This window comes from Mobula birostris, chromosome 5, assembly GCF_030028105.1.
Source record: "Mobula birostris isolate sMobBir1 chromosome 5, sMobBir1.hap1, whole genome shotgun sequence".
In the NCBI taxonomy this organism is placed as follows: Eukaryota; Metazoa; Chordata; class Chondrichthyes; order Myliobatiformes; family Myliobatidae; genus Mobula; species Mobula birostris.
Genome location: NC_092374.1, coordinates 10,710,459 through 10,731,479, shown reverse-complemented (window position 1 = coordinate 10,731,479; position 21,021 = coordinate 10,710,459). Strand labels below are relative to the sequence as shown.

General features: G+C 40.5%; 1 protein-coding gene across 6 annotated transcripts in view; it reads right to left on the bottom strand.

Moving 5' to 3' along the window:
- The window catches only part of add1 (adducin 1 (alpha)), a 164,804-nt gene that overhangs the window by 78,139 nt on the left and 65,644 nt on the right, over positions 1-21,021 (bottom strand). For all 6 annotated transcript variants that reach the window (XM_072257602.1, XM_072257605.1, XM_072257608.1 and 3 more), the window contains exon 3: positions 10,262-10,424. In XM_072257602.1, the coding sequence (XP_072113703.1) occupies positions 10,262-10,424 (163 nt within the window). The remainder of the gene's footprint in view (positions 1-10,261; positions 10,425-21,021) is intronic.

Below are 21,021 nucleotides of genomic sequence, written 5' to 3'. Positions count from 1 at the left end.
TAATCTTGTCCACAATTACCAACTCCTCCTGCTTCAGTTTCTTCCTCAAAGCAGCAGAATACCAGATAATCTGACCACGAATATAAACTTTAAAAGTATCCCAAAGAATGTTCACAGAAATATCCTCTGTATAGTTGATTGTAAAAAAAAGATCAATCTGTTCATTCTTAAAGTTAACAAAGTCCGAGTCCTGAAGCAACAGCAAATTAAAACACCATTGTCTATTATTTTGTGTATTGGCCTGAATTTTAATAGAAAGCTTAAGTGGAGCATGATCCGAAATGGTTATAGAGTCATAATCACATTTAATCACTGAAGAAATAAGACAAGAGTCAATAAAGAAATAATCAATTCTTGAATAGGAATGGTGAACATGTGAGAAAAAAGAAAAATCTTTTTCCTGAGGATGCAAAAAACGCCAAATGTCCGTCGACCCAGAATCAGAGAGGAATGAATTAATCAAAGTTGCAGATTTATTAGGTAAGGTCCGTAGAGGACCCGAACGGTCCAAAGCTGGAGATAAACAGGTATTAAGATCTCCGCCCCAGGTCAATGAAAACTCATTCAAATTCGGGAACAAGTCTTCTTTTTCTAATAAGTGTTTCTCTTTAAGCATTTCAAAACTGAACAGTGTTCCTTCTTTCATTATATTGCAAAGAACTGTTATTCCTTTAGCTGTCCAGTCCTTAAATCTAGCATCTAGTTTATTCGGTGTAAAATCCAATTCATATGCACACCATTTAAGAATTGCAAATATCTCCCTCTATATTCTTTCAAAATAGTTTTCCATATTTTAAGAGTCCATTTCACCCATGGGTTATCAATAGCATTTATGTAACTTTGTAGGTTGTTATCAGCCAAAATTGCCTGTATGGGGATGGAAAGTATCCTCTCTTCAACGTTTTTCCATTGAGTGTCGTATGATGGGTCGCACCAGCATATCACAGCTCTAAACTGTGTTGCAAAATAATGATCTCTAAGAGAAGGTATGCCCCATCTCCCCTTTTCCTTGGCTAATTGCAAGTTTTGAGACGAACTCTTGGCCTTTTACCTTGCCATATATATCTTGATAACAATTTGTTCCATTCATTGAATTGATTTTGGTTCATCTCTATTGGTAGGGTCTGAAAGAGATATAATAGTCTGGGAAATGTATTCATTTTAATGGATTCAATCCTTGAACTGAGACTAAAAAAAGGAGTTAGGTTCCATCTTGTTATATCTTCCTTATTTTTTTTATATATAGGCTAATAATTGCATTCTGATAATTTTGCCAAATTTTTGATGATGCCCAAGTATTTGAAGGACTCTGTTTGCCATGCCCAGGGATATCTACTTTCAATTTCTCTTGGTGGGCTATAGTTATATGAAAGTAATAGGGTTTTATCTATGTTGATCTTGTATCGTGATAATTGACCATATTATTCAACGGATTGCATCAATTTAGGTAAAGAGTATGTTGGTTGCCCTAGATAGATCAAAATGTTATCTGCATAACAGGCCAATTTATGCTCTGTCCCTTTAATAGTAATTCCCTTGATATCTTCATTTTGTCTGATGTATTGAGCTAATGGTTCCAGATATAATGCAAAGAGTAGCAGTGATCATTCACAACCCTGTCTCGTGCCCCTTTCTAGGGTAAAACTATTTGATAAATATCCATTGATTTTAATCCTAGCAGTAGGATTGTCATATAGTGCCTGTATAGTTTTAATAATTGTTTAGATTAGATTCAACTTTATTGTCATTGTGCTGAGTACAGATACAAAGCCAATGAAATGCAGTTAGCATCCAACCAGAAATGCAAAGAATTGTGTCATGTAAACCAACTCTGTAAAGAAAATTCCAATTAACTGAATCAAATGCCTTTTCAGCGTCCACACGTATCACTATTGCTTCAATTTTGTTTTTTTTTTGTATATGATCCATAATGTGAAGCGTCATTCGTATATTGTCTTGTGTTTGGCATTGTTGTATAAAACCTGTCTGATCATTATGTGGGTGGAGACTCTTCTAATCGTTTGACCATGATGGTGGTAAATAATCTATAATCCACATTAAGAACAGATATTGGTCTAAATGACCCACATTCCATTTTATCCTTGCCTTTTTTCGGTATAGCTGAGATTATCGCCTCCTTCCAGCTGGGTGGCATTTATGTCTTTTTTAGAGCCCAGTTCAGTATGGGGAGTAAAACAGGAATTAACTCATTTTTAAATTCTTTATACCACTCTGCCATATATCCATCTGATCTTGGTGACTTGCTTAATTTAAGCCTACTAATTGCAGTTTTTAGTTCAGCTTCAGTTATGTCAGCAATCATCATTCTATTTTGTTCTTCGCTTGAAGTGGGTAATTCTAGAGAATTCAGGAAGGTGTCAATTTGGGTTATGCTTCCCCTGGAACTTTGGAATATAGAGTTTTGCAAAACACTTCAAAAGCTTCTTGAATTTCACTTAGCTTTTTTTTAAAAATCACTTTCGTTCTTGGATCCCTAATTCTATGAATTGTGTTTTCTATCTTTTTTTAAATCAGTTTCCACGCCAGTATTTTCATAGATTTAGATCCACTTTCATAGGGTCTGTTTCAGAAACATTAAATTTTCCCTGATTTCTTGTGTAGTCAAACTATTAATTTCATTCCAAATGTTTTTAATTTCCTCTAATGTACCCTGTGCCAAACTCAATTCGTGTTTTTTTTCTCTAATTCCTTCAGCTTATTTTGTAATTCCTCTAATGTTTTATTCCTTTTTTTTTCTTATATGAAGATATCGCTATAATCTTCCCCCTTAAGACCGCCTTCAGAGTATCCCACAGAATGGGAGGTGAAACCTCTCCATTATCATTGAATTCTAAGTAAACCCCAATTTCTTTTTTTAATTTGTTCCTTAAAATAGGGATCATTGAGTAGACTTGAATTTAGTTTCCAAATAGTATTCCTTGGTTGTAGATCAAAATCAACAGATAAATATATAGGTGCATGGTCACTTACATCTATTGTCCCAATTCCACAGGTGCTTATTTTGTCTTTATCTTTTCCAAATGTTATAAAATAGTCTATTCTTGTATATACAGAATGGGGGGAAGAGTAATGAGTGTAATCCCTTCAGTGGGGGAAAAGGCCAACATCCTCAAAAAGTGTGTTAACTTTCTTATGTAAGGACTTTGTTTCATGGGTTTTTCTACTGGAAGAGTCTAACTTTGGTTGTAATTGTAAATTTAAGTCTCCCCCACATATCAAGAGACCTACTGCTTCTGTTAGCATAATATTAGTAATTTATTGGAAGGAACTAATATCACTTCCTGGGAGTGCGTATATATTCAATAGAGTAACTGAATTTCCGTCTATATTCCCCCTTACCAGAATATATCTGCCCTCCTTATCTCCCATTTCGAATACTTTTTCATAATTTAGCTTGCTTGAGATGAGAATAGCAACTCCTCTCCTATGTCTTCATTTATATGAGGAGAAAAACAAATTTGTGAAGCCCATTCTCTTTAGTTTTCCATGCTCATTATCACTTAAGTGAGTTTCCTGTAAATATACTACAAGGGCTTGTTCTTTATTCATTTTTGATAGAATTTTACTGCGTTTAATTGGATTTAACAGCCCATGGATATTAAGAGAAATGAATTTTACTTTGTCCTTAGCCATGTGCATTTATCTGTCAGTATCTCATTGAAATTAGCAGAATAAAACTTAATCAATCTACTCCCTGAACAAATAAGAACCAAGAAACGCAAATTTAAAAAAAGGTAACGAAGGTGTGATTCCAAGGCTGAGGTCTCTAGTAGATGGCTCTGGGTTGAGTTGGAGGAAATGTCTAGACGTGGGGGATAGCCTCTCCTACCTGTGAATTGCAGTACCCATAAAAATCAACGTCCATTACTCAGAAGAGATTTCCCTGTGTATTCCTCCCATGTATGTATTCTCATTTAGGTGGGGAAAAAGGAGTGAATTAATGAATAAAAAATAAAATAATTGAGTAATATAAAATTCACATTGTAATATGTATTCATAAAACGCTCGCAGTTTAGCAGGCTACGGAGTCTGGAAGCTAATCTTTCTTTGCTTCAATACTCGCTTCAGAGTACTCCTTACATTTCTGCAGGACCGCTGGGGAAGGGAGGGGGGGGTAATCTTGATCAAAATATATTAATTTCCTGCTCAAAAATACTTTCTTCTTTCCCCAGGCCTTGCGCAGAATCTCTGCTTTGGTTTTGTACCGAAGGAATCTAATTACTGTTGACCATGGCTTATCTTCCCTGTCTCCAGAAGGCCTCAGGACGAGCGCACGGTGTGCTCTCTCAATGTCAAGTTCCATAGTCGAGGGAATCTCCAGCGTGTCCCGTAGTAACTTTTCTACAAACTCCACCATAGACAATTCCTCCGCTCCTTCAGGAACATAATATATCCGGATATTCTTCCATTGTGACCTTGGTTGAATAGTTTATTTTCTTGTTGATTTTTTACACTTTTATCATCTTACTTAGCATCTGTTCCATGTTTTGAACGCGATCTTCCACCTTTTCAATTCCTGTCTCTGCCACCTCTATTTTTTGATTAACGTTGGTGAGCTCTGACTTGATATCATTTGGTTGCTGTTTTACGTCTTTTTGGAATTCCCGTATCTCTTCCAGAATTTTTATTAATTTTGCTGCTTCGCCTGAACGAGGCCCAACGTCAGCCTTGCTAGCACACGCTCGTGTAGGAGAGTCGCTTGTTGCACCCCCCTCATCCACAGTTGAGTCCTGTCAAAGGGTCCTGGCCTGAAACGTCGATTGTGCTTCTTCCTATAGATGCTGTCTGGCCTGCTGTGTTCCACCAGCATTTTTTGTGTGTGTTGTTTGTGGGTTCAAAAATGGCTCTTGATTTGAGGACAATGATAAGCTAACATTTCAGTCCAATACTCAACAGTAAGGCCTGATATTTTTGAACAAGAACTCCAGCTATTAACTTAGACAGTATATCACTAAGTTTTAAAATGTCAATGATGGAGTAACCAAAAATAGTGGTCAAAGGTCACAGAGGGGTTTTCTGTTATTTAAGGCAACCAATTTCCCAACACATACTGGTCACACATCAGCCCAAGTTTTTTAATGCCCAGGTCATGCTCTGGACTGGTAGGCTCAGTTTTATTGCTATAAGCATTCTAAGTTGAAATGAAGACTTCCAAACCATCAACTTTACAGTCTGGATGTTAATGAAATTAACTATGACCCTGACACATTGCCATTGTGAAAAATAAAGCAGTGAGTGTCTTTTAGAACTTTGTTTTGAGGGGAGGTGGCAGGGGTACAGGGAAAGAAAGAAAATATCAAGTATTGTAGCCAACATGCACATCAAAACTAATCAACAATTAACTAATTAAGGGCTGACCCCTGCAGGTCAGCTGTCCTGTCAGTGCTGCTCTCCAGCGTTCTCTCTCTTGGGAGATTCAGTGTGAGATAGGGAACTGCTGCATACTTACAGAAAGTAGCTTTTGAACAACATCCCATTCACCGTCAAATCTTCAGGCCATGCCATTCAGGGACCTGAGCTATTATTTGTGACTGTACGTGCTATCATAGCTATATGTGCTGTGTGTGACTGTATGTACTGCGTTTTGCATCTTGGTCCCAGAGGATCACAGTTTCATTTAGTTGTATACATGTGTATGGATAAATGACAATTAAACTTGAACATTCCCATAAATGGTGCCCGTAATAAACAAAATATGGCTATAATTTATCTTTAAATGCTTTTGGATTCTACAAAAGATGTTATACAAGCAGTAGTTCTTTCTCTTCCTGTACAAAGTTACCTCCCAGAGGAGAATTATAATCCAAACTATTTGCAGATGCTGCCTGACCTGCTGAGTTCCTCTTGCATTTTGTGTGTGTTGCTTTGGATTTCCAGCATTTGCAGAATTTCTAATATTTATTTTTTGTACATGTGTATTGTTCTCATACAGAAACAGCAGAAAACAGCAAGAGTTTAATAAATTCTAACTAGCCCATGTGCTTGCGTACAATATACATATTTTACAAAGGTTATCAGCGTACCTTCAGCTGAGACACGCTCCTAGCATTGCAGTCATCAGTCAAAACCACCAACCTATTTTCCTGCTCAGACCAATTGATAATTCTATGGTGATGTTGAAATAAAGATTTTGTACATAAATAAAATAATTTAGATTAAACATGAAATTGTATCTGAACAGACAGAAAAGAGTCACTACAAATGAAATTGTAGAATCAGATATAAAACAGAAAATGCTCAAAAAGTTTAGCAGATTTGGCAGCATCTGTAGACAAAGAAACAAGAGTTAATGTTCAGTTTTGACAGACAAGGTAGTTTTCAGCTACAGAGAATGAGGGAGAGAGATGAATACAAACAAAGGGAATAAGTTAAGGTGTCAGTTTAAGGCAGATTATACTTCTTTATCAGAGTAATGTGTGATGGGCAATCAATAGTTGGGCTCTGGTTTATGCCCAATAGGCTAGCTCACATTAATGAAATGAGGAAAAATTAAGGCAAAATGACAGATAGATAACTGTCAGAAACTACCAGTTCTAGCAGACAGGTGAAGAAATGCCCAAAGATGAGGACCATTTGATGGCTCTGGCCCTATACTTGCTGGAATTTAGAAGAGTGAGGTGGGAAGTGGAATCTTATTTTAAACATATTGAATATTGAAAGGCCTAGATAGAGTGGATGTGGAGAGCATGTTTCCTATAGTGGGGGAGTCTAGAACCAGAATGCTCAGTCTCAATAGGAGGACATCCTTTTAGAAAAGAGATGGAGACATTTCCTTAGCCAGAGGGTAGTAAATCCGCAGAATTCATTGCCATGGATGCTGTGGAAGCCAAATTATAGGGTGTATTTAAAGCAAGAGGTTTTTGATTAATAAGGGAATCAAAGGTTAAGAGAGAAGTCAGGAGAATATGGTTGAGGGGGAAAATAAATCGGTCATGATCAAGTGGAGCATACTCAATGGGCTAAATGGCCTAATTTTGCTCCTATGTTTCATGGAAAATTCAATACCAACTCCTGCAGCCTAATCTGAATTTCATTTCTCCATTGTTGAGGAGACCACCTTGTGAACACGATGCAGTAGACAAGATGGAAGTGCGAGTGAATCACTTCTTTACTTGGAAAGACCAGGCCTCTGAGTTACGGTAGGGGTAAAAGGACAGCTGTTGCAAATACAGCAATTGCATAGAAAAATGCTATAGATGGAAAGTCGCAAAGAAGAGCAGACCAGGATGTTGTGAAGTCAGCAATTCCTTCTAAATGCTGAAGGGAGGGAGGAGAGGAATGTGTGTCTGATGGTGGAAACATTGTCACGAGTATAAAAACAAGGTCCTTGGCCCACCCTGACCATCAAGTAACACACAGGAGAAACTCATCAGGTCAGGTAGCTCCTTTGGAGGGGAATAAACAGCTGCCATTTTGGGCCAAGACCATTCATGAGGACTGGAAAGCACTGGCATCAGGACCTTTTCCCTGACCTGGTCTTACCTATCACCTGCTGGCTTCTACTCCTTTAACCTCCTCCTATTTAAAGATGCCAAATTTGTAAATTAACCACCTGGTTCCCACCTTCACATTTCCTTCCTTATTTAAAACTAGAAGTGAGTGGGCTTGGTTCATTTTCCAGGCTTTTCCCGAGTACTGTAACTATTAGAGGGGGGAAAATGTCACCCAAAGCAACCCATGATCTGTGACATAAAAACTTATTCATATCCAAAGGAATACTGGGAACTCAGCTGTCTCCAGCAAGTAATTTACATAAGTCTTTTAGAAACATAGAAAAAAACCTGCAACACAATACAGGCCCTTGGGTCCGCAATGCAGTGCCGAATATGTACTTTAGAAATTACCTAAGGTTACCCATGGCCCTCTATTTTTCTAAGCTCCATGTACCTATCCAGGAGCATCTTAAAAGACCCTATTTATTCCGCCTCCACCACCATCACCGGCAGCCCATTCCACACACTCACCACTCTCTGCATAAAAAACTTAACTCTGACAAGATAATAAGAGGAATAGATAGAGTGGATAGCCAGCGCCTCTTCCCCAGGGCACCACTGCTCAATACAAGAGGACATGGCTTTAAGGTAAGGGGTGGGAAGTTCAAGGGGGATATTAGAGGAAGGTTTTTTACTCAGAGAGTGGTTCGTGCGTGGAATGCACTGCCTGAGTCAGTGGTGGAGGCAGATACACTCGTGAAGTTTAAGAGACTACCAGACAGGTACTTGGGGGAATTTAAGGTGGGGGGTTATATGGGAGGCAGGGTTTGAGGGTCGGCACAACATTGTGGGCCGAAGGGGCTGTAATATTCTATGTTCTAATGTTTGTTCTTATCCCTCTGCAATGCTATGATAAAGGAGATAGAATTGTGATCACTACCTCCAAAATGCTCTCCCACTGAGAGACCTGAGACCTGACAAGGTTCATTTCCCAAAACCAGATCAAGTGTGGCCTCTCCTCTTGTAGGCTTACCTACATATTGTGTCAAGAAACCTTCCTCAACATACCTAACAAACTCCACCCCATCTAAACCCCTTGCTCTAGGGAGATGCCAATCGTCATTTGGGAAATTAAAATTCCCCTCACAACAACCCTGTTATTACTGCACCATTCCAGAATCTGTCTCCCTATCTGCTCCTCAATGTCCCTGTTACTATTGGGTAGTCTATAAAAAACACCCAGTAGAGTTATTGACCCCTTCCTGTTTCGAACTTCCACCCACAGAGACTCAGCAGACAATTACTCCATGACTTCCTCCTTTTCTGCAGCCGTGACATTATCTCTGATCAGCAGTGCCACGCCCACACCTCTTTTACCTCCCTCCCTGTCCTTTCTGAAACATCTGAAGCCTGGAACTCTCAGTAATCACTCCTGCCCTGAGCCATCCAAGTCTCTGTAATGGCCACAACATTATCGCTCCAATCACTGATCCACGTTCTAAGCTCATCCGCTTTGTTCATGATACTCCTTGCATTAAAATAGTCACATCTCAAACCATCAGTCTGAGCATATCTCTTCTCTATCACCAGCCTATCCTCCCTCTCCTACTGTCTACAAGCTTTCTCTATTTGTGAGCCAACTGCCCCTTCCTCCATCTCTTTAGTTCGGTTCCCACCCCTCAGCAATTCTAGTTTAAACTCTCCCCAAACCTCTGTGCCAGGATTCTAGTCCCCCCTCAGATTCAAGTGTAACCTGTCCTTTTTATACAGGTCACGCCTGCCCCAAAAGAGGTCTCAGTGATCTAGAAATCTGAATCCCTGCCCCTTGCTCCAATCCCTCAGCCATGCAGTTATCCTCCACCTCACTCTATTCCTATATTCACTGTCACGTGGCGCAGGCAGTAATCCCGAGATAACTAGCTTTGAGGTCCTGTTTCTCAGCTTCTTTCCCAACTCCCTGTAGTCTGTTTTCAGGACCTCCTCCCTTTCCCTACCTATGTCGTTGGTACCAACACGAACCACGACCTCTGGCTGTTCACCTTCCCACTTCAGGATATCGTGGACGCACTCAGAAACATCCCGGACCCTGGCACCTGGGAGGCAAACTACCATCCGTGTTTCTTTCCTGCGCCCATAGAATCACCTGCCTGCCCCCCTAACTATAGCGTCCCCTGTCACTGCTGTCATCCTCTTCCTTTTCCTACCCTTCTGAGCCACAGTACCAGACTCTGTGCCAGAGGCGTGGCCACTGTTGCTTTCCCCAGGTAGGTCATCCTCCCCAACAGTACTCAAACAGGAGTACTCATTAAGAGGAACAGCCACAGGGGTACTCTCTAGTAACTGACTTTTGCCCTTTCATCTCCTGACTGTTACCCACTTATCTGTCTCCTAAGGCCCTGGGTTGGCTACTTGCCTGTAGCTCCTCTATTACCTCCTCACTTTCCCTGACCAGTTGAAGGTCATCAAGCTGCAGCTCGACACACCTGGCACAGATGTGGCCGTCCGGGAGGCTGGGAATCTCCCCGGACATCCCACATCTGACACCCAGTACAGAACAGCGGCCTCACAGACATACATCCTATTCCTATTCTTCACAAATAACTTACCTCGCCTTGACCAGTTATCGCTGAAGCCCCGTCAAGCCAAAGACCTCCTACTCTGAATCCCTCTATTCAATCACCCATTCTATCAACAAAGCTGTCTTCTTTTTAGATTCTTCCCGCCAGTCTAACTCGCTGATGTCCACACTCCTGTGCAGTTGTGCCTCAACTGAAGCTTTCTCAAGTGTACAAAATAGTTATACTTACTCATGTTTAATGCAGCCATTCCTCCTTGTGGTGCAGCAGGATACATACTAGGCACATTTGTTGTCATGAAGTCAGCAATCTGTTGCAATGCAAGTAGACTAGTTGGAGTCTTTCCTTTCTTCAGCTGCTCTTGAATCATTGATTCCAATTCTTCACAGAAAGCCTAGAAATGAACAGACATCTTTTTCACAGTGATAAAGGCAGGAATATTATTTCTCTCCAAGGATACTTTTACTACTAGCAGGTATATAAAGAGCATACTGTCAAACACTAACCAGAAAACTGACAGCAATCCACTTGCTAAAAAGATAACATGCAGCATTGAAAATATTCCATTATTTTTAAATTAATAAAATATTATTTGGCTGTTGGGTGTGGGGAATGAAACTATAATAAACCAGACTAAGTTTTCCTCCCACTAACGAACTTTGGCAATAAGGCAACTATTACATTCCTAAATACTAGAGTGGGTCCCAAAACCTGGTAGGAAAAGCAAAGCATTGTATTCCTCCCACTCACCCCGCCCCCCCCAAAGAGTGCTTTTCTATTTTTCTCAAGTGAAATTCGCAAACTCACCTGAAATTTGGTATTTGTTTTTAAAATTTAATTCCTTTTATTAAGGAGATGAAAACATTGTCAACTGCAGGAAGTGTGCCTGTGCATCTGCAGAGCAGCCCAGCAGAGTTTATAGCAATAATAACTGGTGCTAACACAGTATGCTATAAATCGAAATTCCTCAACAACAAGTGGCAAAAGGAGTATTTTCCAAACAATAAAATATGCTAGATTTAAGCTTTATCACAACATGAACTTAACCACAAAATTCAGCTCAATTAATGGTCTGAATTTCATTACCAGCAGTATAGTGAAAGGTCTCAACTCTGGCCAAAATAAAATTGCTCACGAATTCAGCATTTTCATTTGCTTTGAGTTTGGAATGTGGGAAGAAACTGAAGCACCCAGAGGAAACCCACATGGCCACCGGGAGAACACAAACCCCTGCGAGACAGCAACAGGAATCAAACCCCAATGTTCGAGCCGACACTGTAACAGCATTATGCTAACTGCTATGCTACCGTGCCAACCCTATCTGAAGGTTTTAAAGGAAGTAGCTGCTGAGATTGTGGACTTGCTGTTTGAAATTTTCCAAAATTTGCTAAATTCCAGAAGGGTACCAGAGATTTGGAAAACAGCCAGTGTGACTCTCTTGTTCAAGGGAGGAAGATTGAAGGCATGTAACTACAGGCCAGTTAGTTTAACATCTATCATTAGAAAGAAATTGGAAACAATAATCAAAGAGAAAGCAACTGCTCATTTAGAAGAGTTGAATATAATCAAACCTAGTGAGCAGGGCTTTATGAAAAGTAAATAATGTTTGACAAGGTCTTTGGTGTAACAGAGGGAAACCTGTTGTTGTAGTGCATTTAAATTTCCAAAAAGCATTTAACAACTTTTCACAAAGAGGCTGCTGCATAAAGTAAGATCCCAAGGTATTGGAAGAATAAGTCAACATGGATTGAAAACTGGCTGCCACACAAGAAATAAAAGTATTACAATAAAAGGCTCTTTTCATACTGATGGGATGCACCGTAACTAGTGGAGTATCCCAGAAATTATTGGTTTCAATTGATTACTGTTTACATTAATGACCTACAGGAGGAGAGGAAATATGAGGTTTCCAAGTTTCCCTAAAGATATGAAAATAGGTAGGTGGGTTATACATTTATTAGAGATATAGCGCAGAACAAACCAGCTGCACCACCCAGCAACCCACCTATTTAATACTAGCCGAATCACAGGACAATTTACAACAACTAATTACCCTAATATATCTTTGGACTGTGGGTGGAAACTGGAGCACACGGTAGAAACCCATGTGGTCACGGTGATAATGTGTAAACACCTTACAGGTGGCACTGGAATTGTACTCCAAACACCCTGAGCTGTAACTGCGTAGTGCTAACCACTATGCTATAATGGCACCCACATGGTATGTGTATAGGTTACTGATTTCAACAAGGAAATGGCTGAGGCATTGAACGACTGTTTTGCGTCGGTCTTCACGGTGGAGGACACGTCTAATATGCCGAAGAAGGATGTTATGGACAAAATGGGTGGTGAGGACCTTGACAAAATCACTGACACTGAAGAGATAGTGATGAGCAAACTAGAGGGCCTGAAGGTAGATAAGTCCCCTGGTCCTGATGGGATGCATCCCAGGGTGCTGAAGGAATTGGCGGAGGTTATAGTGGACGCGTTGGTAATCGTTTATCAAAACTCTCTAGACTCTGGGCAGGTCCTGGTGGATTAGAAGACAGCAAATGTCACGCCACTTTTTAAAGAACGATGTAGGCAAAAGATGGGCAACTATAGGCCAGTTAGCAACATCTGTAGTCAGGAAAATGCTTGAAGCTGTCATTTAAGGAAGTAACAGCAAAGCATTTAGAAAGGAATAGTTCCATTAGACAGACGCAGCACGGATTCAGAAAGGGCAGGTCCTGTTTGACAAACTTACTGGAGTTCTTTGAGGACATAATCAGTGCAGTGGATAGAGGGGAACAGATGGATGTTGTATACTTGGATTTCCAGAAGGCGTTCGATAAGGTGCCGCACAAGAGACTTATAAATAAGATACGGATGCATGGAGTCAGAGGAAGTGTATTGGCATGGATAGTGGATTGGTTAACCAACAGAAGGCAGAGTTGGTATAAATGGGTGTTTCTCCGGTTGGCAGTCAGTGGTGAGTGGGGTGCCGCAGGGGTCGGTGCTGGGCCTGCAGCTGTTTACCATTTTATATTGATGATTTGAAAGAGGGGACTAAGAGTGTAGCAGAATTTGCTGTTGAGACTAAACTCAGTGGAAAAGCAAATTGTACAGAGGATGTGGAGTCTGCAGAGGGATATAGACAGGTTAAGTGAGTGGGCCAAAGTCTGGCAGATGGAATACAACGATGATAAATGCGAGATCATCCACTTTGGAAGGAATAATAGAGGAGCAGATTATTATTTAAATTGTGAAAGATTGCAGCATGCTGTTGTGCAGAGGGACTTGGGAGTGCTTGTTCATGAATCGCAAGAAGTTGGCTTGCAGGTGCAACAGGTTATTAAGAAGGCAAACAGAATGCTGCCCTTCATTGCTAGAGGGATTGAATTCAAGAGCAGGGGGGTCATACTGCAACTATACAGGGTTCTGGTGAGGCCGTACCTGGAGTACTGTGTGCAGTTCTGGTCTCCATACTTGAGGAAGGATATTCTGGCTTTGGAGGCAGTGCAGAGGAGGTTCACCAGGTTGATTCTAGGGATGAAGGGGTTAACCTACGAGTAGAGACTGAGTTGCCTGGGACTATACTCTCTGGAATTCAGAAGAATGAAAGGGGATCTTATAAAAACATACAAAATTTTGAAAGGGATAGATAAAACAGAAGTGGGAAAGTTGTTTCCATTGGTAGGTGAGACTAGAACTAGGGGACGTTGCCTCAAGATTCAGGGGAGAAGATTTAGGACAGAGATGAGGAGGAACTTTTTCCCCAGAGAGTGGTGAATCTGTGGAATTCTCTGCCCAGGGAAGCAGTTGAGGCTTCCTCATTAAATATATTTAAGGAACAGTTAGATAGATTTTACACAGTAGGGGAATTAAGGGTTATGGGGAAAAGGCAGGTAGATGGAGCTAGTTTATGGACAGATCAACCATGATCTTATTGAATGGCGGGGCAGGCTTGATGGGCCGGATGGCCTACTCCTGCTCCTATTTCTTATGTTCTTATACAGATCGATTGAGTGAAAAAGGTGAAAACCTGGCAAATGCAGTTTAATGTGGGGAGTGGGTAGGGAAAAGAATGTGAGGTGATGCTCTTCAGTAAGATCAAAAAGGTGATCATCTAAATGGAGTGGGATGGCAAATGATTTAAGTTCAGGGGATCTAGGCATTCTAGTGCATGAATAACAAAAAGTTAGCAGGCAGGTCCACAAGTAGTTGAGGCAGCAAATGGCATATTGTACTGTGAAAAGGTTGGTGTTTAAGATTAGGGAGCTTTTGTTATTGTGGTACAGCATGTTAATGAGGCTAAACATGGAACAACTCTGGTCCTCTTGCTTAAAATGGCATCTACTGGTATTAGAGGTAGTGCAAAGGAGAATCATCAGACCAATTCCAGGGACAAAAACATATGTTGTCAATAGATGCTGGACAGTTCTGGTCCATATTCCATGTTGTTCAAAAGAATGAGAGGTAAACTTATTCACACATGCAAGATCCTCAGGGAGCTTGACAGAGTAGATCCAATCACAAACAAGAGAAAATCCGCAGATGCCGGAAATCTAAGCAACACGCACAAAGTGCTGGAGGAACTCAGCAGGCCAGGCAGAGTACAGTTGATGTTTCGGGCCAAGACCCTTCAGCAGGACTGGAGAAAAAAGACGAGTAGAGTTAAAAGGTAGGTGGTGGGGGGGGGGGGGGGAGAGAAGAGAGGAGAGGGAGAAACACAAGGTGATTGGTGAAACCCGGGGGGGGGGGGGGGGTGAAGTAAAGAGCTGGAAAGTTGATTGGTGAAAGAGATACAGAGCTGGAACAGAGGGAATCTAATAGGAGAGGACAGAGGCTATGGAAGGAAGAAAAAGGGGGAGGAGCACCTCAGGGAGGCGATAGGCAGGCAAGAAAGTGTGAGAGAGAGAAAAGGGGATGGGGAATGGTGAAGAAGAGGGGGGCGTTAGCAGAAGTTCAAGATATCGACGTTCATGCCAACAGGTTGGAGGCAACCCAGACGGAATACAAGATGCTGTTCCTCCAACTAGAGTGGCCTCATCACGACAGTAGATGTCAGTGTAGATATTAGTTATGTTTATGCTGGTGGAGGAGTTACAATCAAGAGGGCATAGCAATAAAATAAGGGTACTGTACTTTAAAATCTGAGGTGTGTAGAAATGTCTTCGGGGGATGGAGGTGTGGGGTAGAATGGTTTAGGAGCAGGAAATCTCTGGAATTCTCTGCATGAGCCAGACCATTGGACAACTACAAGAAAGCTCAAGGAATTTAGGTAGAAGTTGAACTCTCAAGTTTATGGTCTATATGCAACATTTGTTATTTCTTAAAATATGTGATGTGAGATTACAATTCATACAAATGAAATTCATTTCTTAGGACCAAAGGGTTAATAGCTAATCAATAAAGCTTAAGTTCTTAGGGAAAACCAAGCACTTTCAGACTACTTTACAGCAAGAATCATGTGGGGTTTTTTTGTTTCTGAAGCTTATGCTGGAGAAAGCTGCAACACAACAATACCTGAGGAATGCAAACATGAGGAATTAACTATCAATGGAAACAACATAAGAAAAACAGCAGATACTGATGGTTACAAATGAAAGTCCAATTAAAACACAATAAAGTGGCCACTGAATGTAGATATATTAAGTACAAACGTTCGTACTTTCTGTACCTAATAAAGTGGCCACTGAGTGTATGTTTGCCCCTGGTCTTCTGCTACTGTAGTCCATCCATTTCAGGATTCAACATGTGTCTTGAGAGATACTCTTCCACATACCACTGTTGTAACGTGTAGTTATTTACAAACCCCATTTCCAGAAAAGTTGGAATATTTTCCAAAATGCAATAAGAACAAAAATCTGTGTTATGTTAATTCACATGAACCTTTATTTAACTGACAAAAGTACAAAGAAAAGATTTTCAATAGTTTTACTGACCAACTTAATTGTATTTTGTAAATATACACAAATTTAGAATTTGATGGCTGCAACACACTCAACAAAAGTTGGGACAGAGGCATGTTCACCATCGTGTTACATCACCTTTCCTTTTAATAACACTTTTTAATCGTTTTAGAACTGAGGATACTAATTGTAGTAGATTTGCAATTGGAAATTTTGTCCATTCTTGCTTGATATAAGACTTCAGCTGCTCAGCAGTCCGTGGTCTCCATTGGCTGATTCTCCTCTTCATGATGTGCCATACATTTTCAATAGGAGATAGATCTGGACTGGCAGCAGGCCAGTCAAGCACACGCACTCTGGGTCTACAACGCCACGCTGTTGTAGCCCGTGCAAAATGTGGTCTGGCATTGTCCTGCTGAAATAAGCATGGGCGTCTCGGGAAGAGACGTCGCCTTGATGGCAACATATGTCTCTCTAAAATCCTAATATACACCTCAGAGTCAATGGTACCTTCACATATATGCAACTCACCCATGCTGTGGGCACTGATGCACCCCCATACCATCATAGATGCTGGCTTTTGCACCTTTCGCTGATAACAATATGGATGGTCGTTTTCATCTTTGGCACAGAGAACTCGACGCCCATTTTTTCTGAAAACTAGCTGAAATGTGGACTCATCTGACCACAGCACACGATTCCACAGTCTTTCGGTCCATCTGAGATGAGCTCGGGCCCAGAGAACTCGCCGGCGTTTCTGCGTAGAGTTGATATATGGCTTCCTCCTTGCGTAATACAGTTTCAAGTTGCATTTCTGGATGCAGCGACGGACTGTGTTGAGTGACAATGGTTTTCTGAAGTACTCCCGAGCCCAGGTGGCTATAATTGTCACAGTAGCATGACGGTTTCTTAGGCAGTGCCGCCTGAGGACTCGAAAATCACGCACATTCAACAGTGGTTTCCGACCTTGCCCTTTACGCACTGAGATGTCTCTGAATTTTCTGAATCTTTTCAGAATATTATGTACTGTAGATGTTGAAAGACCTAAATTCACTGCAATCTTGCATTGAGAAATGTTCCTTTTGAACTGATACTTGAACATTCTGTGCGCTTTTCAATCTTATTTTAACTCTGCCCCAACTTTTGTTGAGTGTGTTGCAGCCATCAAATTCTAAATTTGTGTATGTTTACAAAATACAATTAAGTTGGTCAGTAAAACTATTGAAAATCTTTTCTTTGTACTTTTGTCAGTTAAATAAAGGTTCACGTGAATTAACATATCACAGATTTTTGTTTTTATTGCATTTTGGAAAAATCCCAACTTTTCTGGAAATGGGGTTTGTAAGTTAGTTACTTTCCCATCAGCTTGAACCAGTCTGTCCATTCTCCTCAGACCTCTCTCTCATTAACAAGACATTTTTGCCTTCAGAACTACCACTCACTTGATTTTTTTGCATCATTCTCTGTAAATTTTAGAGATTGTTGTGCTTGAAAATCCCAGGAGATTAGCAGTTTCAAACCAACCAGTATGGCACAAACAATCATTCCACTGTCGAAGTCACTCAGTGGTCCCTAGCCACCAGGCCGTAAAGATGTGCTACCAGGCCGCGCGGAAACGATATGATTTGGCCATATGAAACAATACGAGTCAGCTGCACCTTTCCTCATTCTCTGTCATGCACTGTTGAACTTGAACACCCCCCACCCCGCTGTCGACTGGTCCGCAAGAATATCGTCAATATTAAACCAGTCCGCCGTGCAAGAGAGGTTGGGGACCCCTGACTTAGATCACATTGGGCAAATAGTTAAAAAATAAAGTTATCAAAAACATAGAACATGAACGGCAGCATTTCCAAAAGTGAGTGATGCCCTTCCAGGAGCCCGATGGCTGCAGGACAACAACTGCTCCCAAACATGACGGTGTCGGACCCAAGACTCCTGCACCTCACGCCTGATGACAGTAGCAAGAAGAGAGGGAGAACGGTCAAACGCAAGCAGACAGCACTGAACACCTGTTCACTTTTCTCTCTCATCCTCGACAGTTGCAATCGTTGTCAATGCTCTAATCGTACAGAGTAAATGGGCTGAGCGCGAGTTTGTGTTCCACAATCAGCATCGACACAGCATCCACCCCAGCAACAACCACCCTGGCCATACCTGTACTCTAGAGAGTCCAGTTCATTGAATGTCCCAGGATATTACAAAAGGGCCAGATTGTTTTGCTGGCTCAAAAGTACATCTATAAAAGGGAAATTACAGGTTGCAGACTGCAGTGATCACAGTTTAGAAGTATACCTAGAAGATGAGTATTTAGTAGTTTTGTGAGCTGTATCCAACACGCTATCATTGGTCACTTGATCACCTTGCTCACCAAACCTGTGAAACCACATTTTGCAAATCAAAATTAAAACAGAAACTAGCAGCGAAAGAGTTGGACAAAATCTGAAAAGTCTGAAACACTCACAATACCAAGTAAATAAAGATATGGAAACAATAAATTCACCAAAACAACCACATTTAATTTGTGCCAACTATAAAGGACAGATTCACAATAGAAAGTGGAGGACTAGGACATATTACAATTATATTGAAATGAACCACTGCTAAAGAAATGAGGGCACTCAGCATCAGCTTGCAAGATAAACAACTGGAATTTTACAGTGCCATTACATGTTAAAGTTTCCAAGTGCTTCACATTCAATTAATCTAAAGGAAGGTCTGTTTCAGATAGTAACCAACGTCTTTTCCAATTCTCCACAATAACAATGAGAGGAATTCCAGTTTCTTTTATTTGTACCATTTGCTTAAAGAGAAAAGTTGGTCAATACCAAAAATGGAACTTCTTGTGTTGGTTAAACAGCAAGACAGGGTGTTTAATGTCTACTGAAGTATTCAGAAGCACAAAGTTAAAAAAAAAATGTAGATGCTGGAAATTGAAATAGAAACAGTAAATTCAATAGGTCTGGCAACATCTGTAGAAAGAGAAAGTGAACCGGGTGAAATTCTACCATGGAGAAATATGAGATTGCAGATGCTTAAATCAAGCAAAGAATTACTAAGGAGGAACTCAATAGGTCAGCGTCTGTGATGAAGGATTAGTTGGCATTTTGAATCATGACTTGATGTATCAATCCTGAAACAAGGTATCCCTCTGTCACCACAGATTCTGCTCAACCCAGAGGTCCTCTAGAGGCCCGACCATACCTGCTGACTTCCAAAATTTCCCTCATTTCTGTTCTGAAATAACAGCATTGGTTTATCATCTACAACAATTAAGCAGCCTCTCAGTATTATATTCATTTCAGAACCAACTCAGAATTCTAATCCAAATGCAGGTGGTACACTCTCAACAATCTGACTCGTAGTATATTAACTAACAGTAAATGGGAGCATCTACAAACAAGGCAAAACAAAAATACTTCAAGCTTGACCCTGGAGAACAAAAGTTAATTGAACCTGAAGTCCAACACTTTGCTTATATTTTAACTGTCGTTTTGATGAGTTGCAGTTTGAGAAATTGACTAGAGAAACAGCTCATAACGCTATGGTAAAATAGTTTTCAGAAATTTCAAAATGAAATGAAAGGAAACAATTTAATTCGTATCTCAAAATAGTGTCTTGTGCATCTCCAACTCTTGTTGATTGGAAGCCAAGGTCCTGGCAATTCTGTGCAAGTATGCACAGTTCGCACAGGGCCTACTACCAATAATCTTACTGAACTGTCATCACTTTAATTAGGATAGTCAACCTCAACCCTTTAGGTCCTAAAAACTGATCATAAGATCATGACATTTCAATTCGTTGTAATCCTAATGTTTTAAACTCTCTGCCTCTGCTCAACAAGCCAGGCAGCAACTAAAACATGAATTCCTTCACCAGTTTTACTCAGATGCACAATTCACACATCTCAGTCATAGTGCTGTGGATCCAGACCCGTTACTGTGGTAATTAAACAGAACATGGAATGAGTAAGATATCTCAAAGAAAAAGCCTCAAGAAAGTTCACAGGCATAAACCCTTCAGCCCTCACTCCAATGTCTAGATTCCTCCAAGAAGAAATATTTTCTCTGCATCCAGTCAAGATCCCTTCACTTCTGTGTTTCAATTGCCAACAGGATAAGAATATTAAGGGAACAGAATTGGAAGTGTGCATTTACCTCAAGAGTTTCTAGCACTCTAAGTATTTCTAAGGATTTAGAGATACTGGAGATATGAGCAAAGCCATGAAGGGATTTAAAAACAACGAAAAGGCATACAGGTATTTAACCAGGAGCTAATGGAGGTCAGTAAGCACAGCGTAGTGGGTAAAAAAAAGGACATGGCATCAGAGCTCTGTGGGTGGAAGATGGGATGCCAAGCTACTACTTTGCAAAGTCATATCCTAAGGTAACCAAAAATAGAATTTATTATTATTCCCCTTGCAATAACATTCTTCAAACTTCCTAGGAAAAATCACAATTACATTATCATTTGGCCTCTGTTACTTGGTTCCATTAGCACTTACTAAATGAAAGAACAAGAGTGTTGAACTATTACCAAGTCATAATTCCTTTTCAGTGACTCATGGCTGATGAAACCTGTCCAATATTTCTTCTCTCGTCCTATTGTTATAATTGCATGTATTTTCTGTGCCTTTTCACTGATGAAACAGTTCTCAATTACAATACCAATCCAGAGGTTGTGCTAAGTAGCATGGTGCCACATCATGCAGGACCTGATTACACATCAGGACCAAAGGACACCCAGCTTCATTGGTCTCGTTGTTTTATGTATTTGTACCCACTCAGAGCCATCTCTCATCCACTCAAAGCATACCAGGATGGCCCTTGCACTCAAAACTCATAATATGAAGGCCCTCCAGCTCATTGAATAAATACTGCTCTCAAATAAAGTTCACACAAGAACCTGTAAAATGTGAACAACTACACATATCTTATAACGCAAACAACAGGAATTCTGCAGATGCTGGAAATTCAAGCAACACACATATCTTAAGGCTGAAGGAAGACAAGGATGGAATATACCATCATTTTCAATATGCCAGCACAGTCCAGTTGAAGATTAAGATGTCAAACCTGGAACAAAACAGTGATAACT